Below are 15,688 nucleotides of genomic sequence, written 5' to 3'. Positions count from 1 at the left end.
CCATCTCCTACTATTCTCAGGCACCAACTAGCTAAGAGAACATAAACGGATGCCCATTACACCTTAATAGGATTATACATCTCATTCATTATACCTTAGTGGGATGATACATGGTTTAGTTAGTTAAAGCACTAAACACTTACTCCAAACAAATGTACAAACACTCAAGAAACAAAGCCAATTTATACTAACATTCATTCGAATACACCAGAACTGAGGTTTCCAGTTACAATGCATAGCTGAGCATAAGCAGAGAGATTTTTGCTTCCTACCAAAAAACAAACAAATGAAAAGACCTCAAGATACTAAATCAAATGCAGAAGATGCCATATTATTTTACATCTAGGGCCCCTCAGTTTATTTTTTTTTAATTTTTATTTATTTTATTTATTTATTTTTGGCTGTGTTGGGTCTTCGTTGCTGCACGCAGGCTTCTCATTGCAGTGGCTTCTCTTGTTGAGAAGCACGGGCTCTAGGCGTGTAGGCTTCAGTAGATGTGGCACACGGGCTCAGCAGTTGTGGCTCACGGGCTTAGTTGCTCCGCAGCATGTGGGATCTTCCTGGACCAGGGCTCGAACCCGTGTCCCCTGCCTTGGCAGGCGGATTCTCAACCACTGTGCCACCAGGGAAGCCCCTCAGTTTCTTTTAAATTAAGAGAGATTAAGCCCCTGGGAACATTCCAATTCTTATGGCTGAGTAAGACTACTATCTGTGTAAATGACTCACGATATTTCTGCTTTCTATCAAAAATTCAAAAATCCATTTTGGATATAGATTAAAAGAAATTTAAGAGAGTTATTAACCAACTGCAGTGTATGGACTGCAGCTGGATTCCAACTGGAATAAGCAAAAAAATTTTTTCCAATCAAAACTATTTGAACACTGGTTTAATATTTGATGATATTAAAGAGTTACATTTTATTGTGTTAGGTATGATAATGATATTGTGATGTTGTTAAAGAGCCCTTATTTTTGAGTACATACTGAAATATTTATGGATGAAATGATATAATGCCTGGGATTTGCTTTAAAGTAATCCAAGGCAGCTGCGGGCTTGAAGTGGGGGGAAAAGGAGCATACTGGGTGGATGAAAGAGTGGCCGAAAGGCTGGCTATGAATTGATCATTGTTAAAGCTAGGTGATGAGTCTGTAGGTGTTTATATTACTAGTCACTAGTTTTTGTAAATGATTGAAATTTGCCATAAAAAAATTAATTTCCAGGATACACAGTTTTGAGGGCATTAGCCCGCTGTGGCCTCCTTGGCCTAGCAAAGCAATAAAGCGATTCTCTTCTACTTCACCCCCTCCCCCCCCCAAATTAATCTCCACATCTCTACTATATACAGCAGAAATTATGATAGAGTAAGAAATAGGGACTATTCTCAAAAGAAAGTCTCCTGGATATCACCTTTTTTATTATCTGCATGGTGGGATTTTATATATAGATTTATATAAATAATATAAGAAAGGTAACTTGTATTATTCAGATATGTATTTCATTACTTTGTCCTCCCTAAACACTTTAATGTTCCGTATCCAGCTAAGACCCTAGAAAGTTAGCCTGGTTTCTCTGGTGCCAAGAAATCCAACAGTCTGGAAACCTGGCTGAATCCGGAGGCCATGTACCAGGAGTGGCATGGTTGAGAGTTCAAGTGAGGCCACCTTGTAAGTGAGATCTTGGCAAGGACACTTGTGTGAAAATATAAGCTAGCCAATTTGTACATACAAGTGGAAGTGAGTAAGGAAGAGATACTGTATTTCAAATTGAGCATATGCCACTTGTGTTTAGACATGAGCACCTCCACGTATGTTCAATGATTCGTGTTAGGTAATTTTGTGAGATTAGTAATCTTGATACAAAGGTTGGTACAAAGTGAGAACTTGTTGAAATTGATGGCTTAAATGGTTCTTGGCTTCATTTGGGCCCCTGCTTTTTTATTTAATTGTAGCACTCAAAAGACTGCAGAAAGAAAAAAGTCTATATTTTCTCAATTTTATATGTAGGTGTTACATAGATAATTTGCTCCACTTTACTCTTCAAAACAAAATGCTCTTTAAATCCTCAATATATATCAGGTGAGTTAACTAGCAGTAATTTTTCATTAATTAGTTAATTGCTAGAAAGAGCAAAGAGTAACTTTAAATCTGGAAAGGCTTTGAGCTTGCTTATACCCAGACTCACCCAGCCTCACACTCAGAATATATATCCTTTCTTTATTAAAGTAGAAAGTTGGGGTTTTTTTTAATGAAATACACTTATATAAACCCACTGGTGGTGTTTTGGACTCTGTTAAGACCCAATACAGAATTCTGAAATTACTAGAATCCTAATGTTTGCTGTTCTTGTTAGGACAGATCTAAATTTCAACACAGCTCAACTCAAGTAGACTTTATAAACAGAGCATTTCAAAAGCCAAAGAATATTCAGGAAAATTCTGAAAAAGAAGGGTAACATGCTCTAAAAATATTAACAAATAATCAGAAGCTTCTATTAATTGGAACATCTTAGTGATAGTTCAGAAATAGATCAATGGAACAGAGTCCAGAAATACATCTAAGTAGGTGAAGGAATCTAATAGCTGATAAAAGAGAATTTCAAATCCATGCAGAAAGAAAATTATTTAGTACATGAGGTAGGCAACTGGCTAACCATTTGGAAACAGATAAAAATCCATCTGTACCCCCTCACTGCACACCAATATAAATTTTATAAGAATCCAAAATTTAATGTAAAGTACTTGTAGTATATAATAAAGATTTCTTAGGTGGAGCAATTCAGGTGAAAAAAAGATTCAGAGCGTGGTGTGAGAAGCTGAAATGGAGTGAAGACAATGGTCACTTGCAATGCAGAAGAAACTCTCAGCCTAGGGTTAATGCATGAGACGTTTACAAAGTCCCAAAGAGGCCGTGACCAACAAACTTACCCTGCTTGACTGACTCCAGCTTATTTTGAAATGCACCATGTTTCTGAAAGTTGGAAATCCCAAATCTAAAACACTGAGTTCTGACTGAGATACTTGAGGTTGGATTATGAATGTTCTCTGATAATGTCCACATGCACTTTGGGATTTAAAACCTGATGGTATTGCAGAGTCCCCCCTCAAACCTATGTGACTAAACCCTTAATTACCTTATTGCTGACTTAAAATTGTATGTATATTGATCTCAAACTAATCTGATCAATTTCCTTAACTTGTGGGCTTCCACTTTCAAAGTTGCCTATCAAGTTACTTTTACCTCCTACATTCCATTTGGTATCACTATAATTTCAACGCTACAATAATTCTCCTGGTACCAAGAACTTGATGCCAGTGATAATAATACTCCTGGTTCCCATCAACTTGGTTTTTGTTTGTTGGTTTACTTTAATTATATACCATATTAGATCATCCTTAAGCTTAGTTAACTTTGTTACTCTCCCAGAACAGACCGTTACCTCTTCTTGCTCTTCTTCGTCATATTCCTCTTGTTCTGCAGCATTGTCATCCTCATCATCATCACCTTCTTTACTTTTCTCTTTGCTTCCTTCTTTCTCTTCATTTTCCTCATCTGATTTTTCACCATCACCTCTCTTTTCCAATTCCTGGTATAAATGAGCTTCATTAATTTAAATGGAAACCACTAGACTCTGACTTGCCTGCTCAACCTCAAGAGAGCAGCTACCTATCACCCTAATTCTAACCCTCCCTTACCGACGCCTCTAGGCCACCACCTAGGACACCGTGAGTTAACTCAAGAAAGATGGGACTAAATGGTCTGTCATTACACTGGTATTTTCTCTGAGTTTGCTACTTCGTAACTGGGTCTTGAGTCATGCTGTGATATCAGCTCTGCTGCCCGATGCTTTATTTTTATGATTCCTATCCTACCTCCTTCTAAAATATTGAGTTGATTCTGTTTATGGAGAAGCACTTTCAGAATGTTATTTTGTTTTCCTTCAAGCATGAAAGGAGAAAAGAGAATGTAATGGTAACATTTCAAAATGTCTATGTTTTAGTTTCTAAGTGAAACTGTTTAAAATAATATCAGGTCATCCTATTTGCAGATTATCCATGTTCTTATCTCTGTTCTCCCTCATTATTTACTTCCCATTTCCAAGGATTTTTGTTTCTTAATGTATCTGGCAGGTACTTTAAGAAAAGAGAGATTAAAACTCAAATTTCAGTCAATCTTAGCAATTATTAGCAACTCTAAGAATGGAGGCAAAGAAGAGATGCAGAGTTAGAGAAACTTTGATTACCTGATGGCTCCACTTATCCACCTTGTTAAAACCACTGTCACCTTCTCATAAGACAGAGATTTAACTTTAAGATTACATCTTTATATTTCCATTATGACTACCAATAATTTTTTCCATTTGATAAAAAGTGACCTGTTTTTATTACTGTTACTATCCATTTGCTAAATTGTTCTATGCTTAATTTGCACAAGTGACAGAATTTCACCAGTTTTCTAGGAGGTGGGGGACAGCAATAATTTCATATATTAATACTCATAATTAATGCATAAGATCACTTTAAAACACTATTATTCTTAATCAGTAATCAGAACACTAATTCATAAATCTGTAAATACTCTACCCTATTATAAGATATTTGCTCTGTAGATTACATACAGAGAGAAAACATATTTTGTATTTGGTGTGACTACAACTTAACTATTCCATTTGGTTCTTAAATATTTTTTTTAATCCCTTTAATTACATTCAAATTTGAATTTAAGAAAACCAAAGGCAATGAAAGACTACATCAGATAGTCTCAATTTTTAATCAAAATTCAAACTCTACCCTTCCTGTCACCTTACCCCACTTAGGTAGAACAAATAAGACCAAGGTAATAGACATAAGATGATTTATCTTCATACTGACCCATGTTACCTTATATGAGTTATTACTACAATATAATGTGTGCAATTTTTACCAATTGGCAATCCCTTTGGAAAACTGCATGTAAACAAAATAGTATTTACAGATTTTTTAAGTGTTTATAAAAACACATACATATAATGATGACATGTTAATGTTAATTAAGATATGAAATTTTTTTCTTTTCTATTTTAATCAAACCCTAGTAAAAAGGCCTACAACCCACAAGACTGTATAATTAAAAGGGAACTGTAGTGCTATGCTTATTTAACTCTGTGCAAGGTATACGCTATATCTGAAAAATCACGCTATTAGCTATTATTTAATAATTAGCAGTAGAATTATTTAAACCATTTATGTAAAAATATTTTTAAATATATAATTCATTCAGTGCTACGTAGGGACTAGGAGGTCTTGATTTCCACTACTGCCACCTCAATTATCTTTAAATAAATAACTTCAACTTTATTTCTACTACATAGACCTAAATCAAACCAATAAAATACCTGAATCAGTTAACAAATATCAGATTTATGAAATCTAGAAAAAAGATCTCATACACACTGTCTCATCACTTTATTCCTTTTGTGTTAAGGTATTAGTTTGAATTCATCTACTTAGTAGTCTCCATTTTCTCTTCTGTGAGATATAACTATTTACCCCTACTACTTTATGGATTTATTTTAAGAACAATGTGAAAACACTTTGAAAACAGTTGAATTATGAACAGTTAACAGTTCTTCTAGCTTAAATACTATAGACCACTCACAGAGCCACCTGTATGTCATACAGAAATAAGCTCAAATATTAGTTTACTGCTGTCTGATTATTCACACAATAACCATGAGGTTTGACTGGATGTCATTCCCTCTCCATCACAGAAGTTTTATTAAAGAAAACTTGCAACTACTTTTGCTGAAGAAATGAACAATAATGAAGTCATCTGCAAGCTAACTTTGCTCTATTAAATAAAGCTGCTAACTCATTGGGATTTCTAGATGTAAAACTCCAGTTTTAACAATGTGCGTAATGAAAAAAGGTGTTTAAATATAGGGAATAAGGAAATACAACTTGTTCTGATGAGAAACCACATCCGGAGGTCCAGATCTATCTTCCTTATAGCACATGTCATCTTAGCAACTTCTTTCCAGGAAGTTTTAAGAACAGTCAGAATCTGTGTTCAATCAATACAAGATGGCTGGTTCTGCAACCCCATCCATCATTCCACCACAGTAAAACCTGACAGTTATTGCTATTCCTTCAACAATCTTCCTGGCTTGATTTTCAGACATGTTATCTTCAGCTCAAGGACTGGTCAAAAGTAAAATTTAAAAAGATGAGTTTCTGTTACCAGGTAGCTATGCCAACTTGGCCAGGCAAGTAAAAGTTTTAAAGCCTTGACGTCCTCATCGGTAAGTAAGGAATTTTAATACCCATCTCTCTTTGTTGTTATGAAGCCTTAAGCACATAATGGATGTAAATAGCTCATCAAAGAGCCTGCTATATAAAAAGTTCTCAAAAAGCACTAGCTGCTATCATTATCATCATCATCATTATCATTACCATCACCATCACCATCAGTGCAAGGTAATTCATGCATTGATAGTGGGAATAAAGGGAATAAACTGGTATAATCTCATTGGAGAATGATCTGCCAATATTTATCCATATTTTCCATATTATACAGTACACATAACAGCTGACCTAACAAGTCTACTTCTAGAAATCTATCCTAAACATGTGAAATCACATACTTAACATGGATTCAATGCAGCATTGTTTATAATTGTGAAACACTAGATGAAACATAATGTCCATCAATAGATTACTGATTAAATAAATTATGGTTCATTCTTATAGTGTAGCCAAAAAAAGAAGAAGAAAAAGAAAAGAATGAGAGAACTCTTTCACAGACTGACATGGAAACATTGCCAAGATATTTTAAGTGATAAGGTGAAGAGGCAAAACAGTGCAATATGCTACTTTTTTGTCATTAAAAAGAAAAAAAATCTGTATTTTCTATGCATAAAATGTTTCTGGAAGGATATATAAGAAACTGGTAACACTGGCCATCTAAAATAGAGGAACTGAATGGATGGCTAGGGACAGAGATGGAAGGGCATATTTTTAGTTTATTAATCTTTTTAATTTTACATCTTTTTTTTGAAATATTAAAAAATAAAGATATAAAAATAAGTGCCATAAGATAGGATTTTCCCTCAATAGAATCTTCTACACTTAAACATAAAGCAGAAGAAAAGCATTAAAAATACACATATACCAATAAGAGAAAAAAATGAGAGGTTTATAAAGATATACATTCATGTTTCTTTCCCATGCATAATTCAAATGCAAGGGGAAAAGACGAATAGAGTGAGAAAGGAGTCAGGTGACAAAAGGTGAGGCAAGCTGACAGGTGAGTTGTAGAGAGGACAGAATGGAGCCCCCATATCTCCTAGCCAACGATGTTCAAACCTTGCTAGTTATGCTAGCCTTGCCTGTATGCTGGGCTTGGCTCTGCCAAGTGTACACGTTATTTAAAAGAGAGAGAAGGTGGAAAGGTGGAAGAAGACAAAAAGAGGTATGACATTTTTTCAGTTTGTTCTTATAATAAGAAGAAAACCTTACCTCAATTTTTTTCAATACATCTGCAGTATTAGTGAGTGAAGTGCCTTTGCCTGTATCTTTTGCCTTTTTGGATTTGGGGCCTGCTGAAGTAAAACCACTGTTAACACATTTTTCTATAACAGCAATTGTATATTAAATGTCTTTGCCTTTTAATATGCCATCTAGCATGCTGGTATGCCATAGCAGGCACACAAAATTTGCAGGCTGAATTAATTTTCCTAAAGAATGAACAAAATAAATCAGCACACATCACCAATTTTCCATGGTGAGGAGGTAAACGATAATCACTTAATAGGATATTTTCTAAGACTGCAACCAGATATCTTTACTGAAAATTTGAACTGGCATTTAATGTCCCCAGGGCCAAAACTGCGACAGTGTTCCCTCAGGTAGAAGCACTAGAGGACCAGTGAAAGGCTCTCACAAATGTATCATCTGCACTGGCTTCCTGTTCACTGATCAGGAATTTTAAATAGGGCAATCTTACCAGGTTTGGGAAAATAAAAAACAAACTTCCAGTTATAAAATATATAATCATGAGGATGTAATGTACAGTGCAGGGAATAGGTCAATAATACTGTAATAACTTTATATGGTGATCGGTGGTAACTAGACTCATAGTGGTGATCATTTCATGATGTATAAAAGTTATCACATCACTATGTTGTACACCTGAAATTAATATAATAATGTATATAATATATAATATATAATATAATATGTAAGTCAACTATACTTCAATTAAAAAACATACAAGTGTAGAATAAATATGTATTTGCCAGTGGTTAAAGAGATGAGAAAGAGGTTATATTCAGGGCAGCATAGCATTATCTTTGTAATGAAGATTAAAATAGTTAAATGCAACACACCCATCATACGAATCTGAAAACTCAAAGCAATATAAATAAAATGTTTTAATAGCTTTGGGATATAAAATTTTTTAAGCTATATCAAAAATATTGCATTTTGAGGCTAATGTGAAACTGCAGGGTATAAAGAATTGTTTCACATATAGATCCTGCTAGTCAGTTACCAAAACATTATGATATATTACAAAATTGTCCCATGGTGATCAAAAAGTATTACCATTCTTTTCCAAACTCAAACTAAATACCTAGAAATTACTTGGTAACAGAGGAAAATATGGCTCAGAAAGATTAATTTTGTTAAAGATTAACATTTAACCTATAGAAGAAGAAATTTTTAGATTGTGGTGCATGACCCATAACTGATGGAATTTACAATTTATTATGCGATACCAAATTGCCCTTCGGTGAGTCACTGAGTTCAGAACTCCCAAACATACATATTTGTGAGGTTTTGCTCAAACAAAAGTTATAAAAAAAAAATAGATTTAATGATGGGTAACTATCTCTGTTCCCCTTGAGAGCAAAGACTGTTTAATCTGAATTGTAGCACATAAAATATCATATATGAACAAGCTCTCAATATATATTATAATACTGATGCCAGAAAACACTAGCTAAGAATGTAACTTACATCAAGAAGTCTTTTTCTCTAAGGAGCTTTTATCAACTTATTTAAATTTCATACACATAAATCTGTTAAATGGATATTATAGAACATGGTCAGGTAAATAAACTTATAAAAATTATTAATCTCTTAGCCAAGAAAGTTAGTTGCATATTCAAGTCCACTCAGCAATTTTGGCTATGTATTATTTATAACTGAGAAAGAAGTGTCAAATTATGAAAATTTGTTAAAAGACTGTTTCAACCCCAAAACATTTACATGAATTTTTTTTCATCTTTGGCCAAATACATGCATATATTTCAATTTTTTTGTTTCTTTCAACACCTGCCAATAGCTGGTTCTTCAAAAAACAAACTTTTTCAGTCTTTGGCTCTTTTGGTATTGTCTACTTTCATGTAAATCAGGGGAGGCCATTTTAACAAAAGAGAGAGTATAAGCTTACCAGGAACATAACACAAAAATTATATAATATGCAATAAAAATATTAAGAAGAATGGAAAAAGAAAGTTTTGTTGTTTTCTTTTTCAACAAATGAAAATCCTGATGCACTGGAAGCTTTTACAAATCAGCAATGTGTATATGTGATTCTAGGGATGAGCAGTTGGTGGGATGTATTTGAACATTAATTCCTCCAAATCAGATATATTCTTTTCAGCTCTTTAAAGTCTGCTAAAAATTTGTGATCCACTAGGACATGACCAGTATCATTCAAGCAAATGTTATTTTATTGTGAAAATAATATATTTGTCTAAGAAAAGCCAAGGGTATAAAGGACAGCAGGTAAACTATCAGATCTCAATATATAATAATTCTGTTCTCAATCAAGCTAAATATTCTTATATGTTGTAGCTTTGAAATAAAACAAAATAAAAATACTTCCATTTAAAATATATATGTCAAAATTCACCAAATTGTATGTTTCGAATATGTGCATTTTATTATATGTGAACTATACCTCAATAAAGCTGTTAAAAAGGGGAAGGGGATCTCTTTCAAAAGACAGAAGTCGAGGGAGTACTTCCTAACTCATTCTATGAGGTCAGAATTACCCTAATACCAAAATCAGACACATATTATGAGAAAGAAAACTAAAGATCACTATCTCTCATGAATAAAGATACAAAACTCCTCAACAAAATATTCTTAAATCCAATCCAACAATGTATAGAAGGAATTATACACCACATTCAAGGGGGATTTCTCCCAGGGATATAAGGCTGGTCCAAAATCAATTAATGTAATCCATCACATTAACAAGCTAAAGAAGAAAAATCACATGATCATATCAATAGATGCAGAAAAAGCATATGACAAAATCAAACAGCCATTCATGATAAAAACTCTTAGTAAGTTAGGAACAGAGGGGAAATTCTTCAACTTGATACAGAATATCTACAAAAACACCCTATAGTTACATCATACTTAGTGGTGAAAAACTTGATATCATTAATAATAAAAATCTGACACTCTGCCACTAAGATCAGGAACAAGGCAAGAAAGTTCCCTCTCATCACTGCTTTTCAACATTTCACTGGAAGTCCTAGCTAATACAATAAGATAAGAAAAGGATACAAAAGGTTATGTAGATTGGGAAGGAAAACATAAAACTCCCTTTGTTCACAGACGACATGTAGAAAATCTGAATGAATTGGCTAAAAAACTCCTGGAACTAATAAGCAATTATAGCAGGGTTATAAGATACAGGTTAATACACAAAATTCAATAGATTTTTTATATATAAACAATTGACAAGTGGAATTTGAAATTAAAAACATAGTACTATTTACATTAGTACCCATCAAAATGAAATACTTAGGTAAAAATCTAACAAAATGATCTATATGAGGAAAACTACAAAACTCTGATTAATGAAATCAGAGAACTAAATAAATGGAGGGATAGTCCATATTCATGGATAGGAAGAGCTAATATCTTCAAGGTGTCATTTCTTCCCAACTTCATCTATAAATTCAATGCAACCTCAACCAAAATCCTAGTAAATTATTTTGCAGAAATCGACAAACTGACTCTACTGTATGTATGGAGAGGCAAAAGACCCAGAATAGCCAACACAACACCGAAGAAAAATAACAAAGTTAGAGGACTGGCACTACCTGACTTTAAAACATACTATAAAGCTATTGTAATCAAGACAGTGGTATAGGTGAAAGAATAAATACATAGACCAACGAAACCAAATAGAGAGCCCAGAAAGAGACCCACATAAATACAGAAAAAGGCAACTGGACTTCCACGTGCAAAAAAATGAATTTACACAGACTTTACACCCTTCACAAAAATTAACTCAAAATGGATCACAGACTTAAATGTAAAACACAGAACTATAAAACTCCTAAAAGATAACATAGGAGAAAATTTAGATGACCTTGAGCTTGGTGATGACTTCTGAGAGGCAAAACCAAAGGCATGATCCATGAAAAAAAGAACTGATAAGCTGGACTACATTAAAATTAAAAACTGCTGTATGAAAGACACTGTCAAGGAATAAGAAGACAAGCTACAGACTGGGAGAAAATGTTTTCAAAAGACATATTTGAAAAAGGACTGTGTGAAATAATAGAAAATAATATATATTGGTCTCAGCTCCTGGTTCCTGGCACAGAACTCCTAAAACCCTTATAATTTCCTAAGTGACAACAGTGTGCTTTTTTGTTGTTGTTCTAATATGTGTCTAAATCCCTTGGAATTTACTGCGTGATAGGAGTGTCTTTTGTTCTAAGGAGGTGACACTTGGTGGGCTGCTGGGCAGCTTCAGGATGGGGTGGGTTATCATAAACATCAAGCCATGATTAGAAGCCTGGAACTTTCAGCCTCATCTTCCATTCCTTGGAAAAGAGGAGAAGGGCTGGAGATTGAGTTAATGATTGATCATGCCCATGTGATGAAGCCTCCATAAAAATCCCCAAAGTATGTGGTTCCAAGAGTTTCTGGGTTGGTGAACATATCCATGTACTAGAAGGTGGCACATCCCAATTCCACAGAGACAGAAGTTCCTGCACTGGCGACCTTCCAGACTTTATCTTATGTATCTTTTCACCTGACTGTTCATCTGTATCCTTTATCATAACCTTTATTATATAATAAACTGGTAAACGTAAGTAAATGTTTCCCTAAGTTCTGTGAGCTGTTCTAGCAAATCAAATCGAAGGTTGGGGGTGGAGGGCATGGGAACCTCTGATTTGTAGCCAACTCAGACAGAAGTCGTGGGTAACCTGGAGACACACTGTATTTGTGATTGACATCTGTAGTGGGGAGTAGTCTCCTGGGATAGAGCCCTTAATCTGTGGGGTCTGTGTTAACTCCAGTTAGTGTCAGAATGGAATTAAATTGTAGGAGACACAGCTGGTGTTGCAGAGAATGGCTTGATGTGCAGGAAAAAACTCCATACATCTGGTGTCAGAATTGCTGTGAATGTGGTAGTGGTGTGACAGGAAAGGTCAAACACCCAGCAAGAGTGTTTTTCCTATAGACTATCATCCAAAATATACAAAGAACTCCTAAAACTCAACAATAAAAACACATTAAAAAACCCAATTTCTCCAATGTCTCTCCCACAACCTCATCTTAGCAAGCTTGTACTCGTCCTTCAATCTGGAGTTCAATTGTACCTCCTCAAAGAACCCTTCCCTGGCCTCCCAGTGAAGACAGTGTGTTACGTTTAATGTCTTTACTCCAACTGACCGTGAGCTCTGTGAGGGCGAGGATTACTCCTACTTTGCTCACTGTTTTATCCCTCTTAGCACAATGTCTGGCAATAGTAGATGCTCAACAACTTTGTATTCGGTGGAATTATGAAAGAACAACACAACAGAAGCTTTCACTGTGATATTTTATATACACCATAAAGTTCTATTTGACAGTTCCCAAACGTTACCAGTTACGAATGTTTTAGTTAAAAACTTAAAATATGGGCTTCCCTGGTGGCGCAGTGGTTGAGAATCTGCCTGCCAATGCAGGCGACACGGGTTCGAGCCCTGGTCTGGGAAGATCCCACATGCCGCGGAGCGACTAGGCCCGTGAGCCACAATTACTGAGCCTGCGCGTCTGGAGCCTGTGCTCCGCAGCAAGAGAGGCCGCGATAGCAAGAGGCCCGCGCACCGCGATGAAGAGTGGCCCCCGCTTGCCACAACTAGAGAAAGCCCTCGCACAGAAACGAAGATCCAACACAGCCATAAATATATAAATAAAAATTAAAAAAAAAAAAAAAAAAAAAAAAAAAAAAGCCACTACTTTAAAAAAAAAAAAAAAAAACTTAAAATATAGCCAGTATAATCATTTTAAAACTTTCAAATATGCAAATGAGAATATCTACATAATTGAAAAGTCTTTCCTAGCACATCAAAATTCCATAATTAAAGGAAAAACAATTAAACAAAAAACAAAGAAAACAAAACAAAAAATCAACAGCAAAAGGCTCCAACAAAATAATCATAATGTCAAAAATATTTTAAGAAAAAGCATTCAGAACATTGAGTGTAACATTAGATTGACAGTTCCATATTAAATGGAAGTTAAGCAATAACCTTTTCCCACCTGGATTATTATTATTATATTAGTTAATGTACCTTTTTTGCATTTTTTTCTTGGCATCAACTCTCTAGGGAGTCTTCTCCAATCTGTGTGTACAAAAGGAGAAATATAAAAATGGCAGTCTCCTCTAGGAATTACTGGCACTAGCTATAACTATTTAAAGAACATGATAGTTGCTCATGCAAAGGAAATAAAGTTTCTTAATATCTGACTATACATATTTAGCTGAGATCAAATTATAACACTGATATATTTTCTCCTATGAAGAAAAAAAGTTTATTAAAATAGCTTTGAAACAGTGTTATAAAATTTCTACAACATTCTTTTAACAGCTATATAGTATTTATATAATTAATTTCAAATACAGAAATTTTCATAACAAAGAAATGTAGAAAAATATTTATGGGCATGAAAAGTTATTCATGATATACTGGTAAATTAAAAAAGCTTCTAAAACAATACATATAGAATTCCATTTAAAAAATAAACCTACCATATAAATATTTTTATATATATTTGTGCAGAGAAAGCTCTAGGTGGGGGACAAAATATTACAGTAACTCCTTGCGAGTGTTAGGATTACAGCTGTTTTTCTTAAGTGTTATTTATTTAACTACTCTGTATTTTGTAAGTTTTCTGTAGTTGATATGTATTTTTTTTTAATTTATTTATTTAACTTATTTATTTTTGGCTGCGTTGGGTCTTCGTTACTGCGTGCCGGCTTTCTCTAGTTGCGGTGAGTGGGGGCTACTCTTCGTTGCGGTGCATAGGTTTCTCATTGTGGTGGCTTCTCTTGTTGCAGAGCATGGGCTCTAGGCTTGTGGGCTCAGTAGTTGTGGCTTGTGGGCTCTAGAGCGCAGGCTCAGTAGTTGTGGCGCACGGGCTTAGTTGCTCCGCGGCATGTGGGATCCTCCCAAACCAGGGATCGAACCCGTGTCCCCTGCAATGGCAGGCGGATTCTTAACCACTGCACCACCAGGGAAGCCCTGTAGTTGATATGTATTTCTTATGTAATAAAATTTTTTTTCAGAAGTTAAAATATGTGATCACAATCCTAATACATGCAAAACTAAATAAACAATTCTAATAATTATAGGAAAACTTTAAAATTAAAAATACAAATAGCTATGGAAAAGTAAATGCTCTCCAATTAATAATTGTGCCTGCATTAATTAAACAATTCCTTTAATTTGTCACTTCCTTTTCATTTTTAAGCTTAATCAGAAAAATGAAGCAACATAAAAATAGATAAAAATGCTGCCTGCTAATAGAAGAAAAACTCAGTGTCTTCTGCAGAAAACATTTGTATCTCAAGCTATTTTAGCCGAACTAATAAATTTTGCTTTAAATATGTTTCTTTTTATAAACAATCCACAGGTGATCATGAGAAAGTATTTAAAGAGAATCATTTAGAGATGAATGTTTATGAAGTAGAAGAAATGAGAGACCTAAGACAGTGTTTTCAGAGGGACACAACCTTATCAATAATCGGCACTGAAAAGAAAGAGCACTGTAAGTCAGGAAAGCAATAATGCTGTAAATGCAACTTACGCATTTACATACAGGCAGTTTCTATAACACACCAAGGACAGAGATGTCAAAGGAAAGTGAGTTAAAATGAGGAGACCTGCGTTTTAGTAGTATGGTCCATGTCGTCCTGACAGGTCTCTTCATTTCTATGGCAACTGTTAATTTTCTATAAAATGAATGAACTGGATGAGTTCTCTGCAGCCCCCTTTCACCTTGTCTCTATCCAAGGCAATTTTGTGAATGTTGAAAAAAAAAAAACTCTCTTAGGTATGGTTCTGTTGAAAAGGCATCTTAACAATCAAAAAGAGTCTATGCCTGCTGGAAAGAAAGGAAGATACACAAACTTGGCTTAAAATATTCATAAAAATAGACTTGCTTTCTCCTCAGAAGCTATAAAATCATGCAGGTGCACAGAAGTGAGGATTACTGGTATTAGAGACTAAAACTGTGATTGTGGCAAAAGGAAATGGAAAACCCAATGGTTCTGGTGAGCCCCAGTTTATAAAAAAAAAACCAAAGTATCCTAAGAATTTCCACAAAAACACTTCAACCCTTCCGTGTTACAATATAAAAATCTTTTCTTCTTAGTTTTCAAAAGATATATGTTGCTAATTAATTAT

General features: G+C 34.5%; 1 protein-coding gene across 4 annotated transcripts in view; it reads right to left on the bottom strand.

Moving 5' to 3' along the window:
• The window catches only part of POLR3G (RNA polymerase III subunit G), a 40,599-nt gene that overhangs the window by 2,622 nt on the left and 22,289 nt on the right, over nucleotides 1-15,688 (bottom strand). For 2 of the 4 annotated variants that reach the window (XM_036845491.1, XM_036845492.1), the window contains exons 5-7: nucleotides 13,574-13,624; nucleotides 7,494-7,576; nucleotides 3,437-3,583 (exon numbers count right to left, since the gene is read on the bottom strand). In XM_036845491.1, the coding sequence (XP_036701386.1) occupies nucleotides 3,437-3,583; nucleotides 7,494-7,576; nucleotides 13,574-13,624 (281 nt within the window). The remainder of the gene's footprint in view (nucleotides 1-3,436; nucleotides 3,584-7,493; nucleotides 7,577-13,573; nucleotides 13,625-15,688) is intronic. The other 2 variants (XM_036845494.1, XM_036845495.1) reach the window with 2 other exon arrangements.

Source organism: Balaenoptera musculus, chromosome 3, assembly GCF_009873245.2.
Source record: "Balaenoptera musculus isolate JJ_BM4_2016_0621 chromosome 3, mBalMus1.pri.v3, whole genome shotgun sequence".
NCBI lineage: Eukaryota > Metazoa > Chordata > Mammalia > Artiodactyla > Balaenopteridae > Balaenoptera > Balaenoptera musculus.
This window is presented reverse-complemented; position numbering and strand designations above follow the sequence as displayed.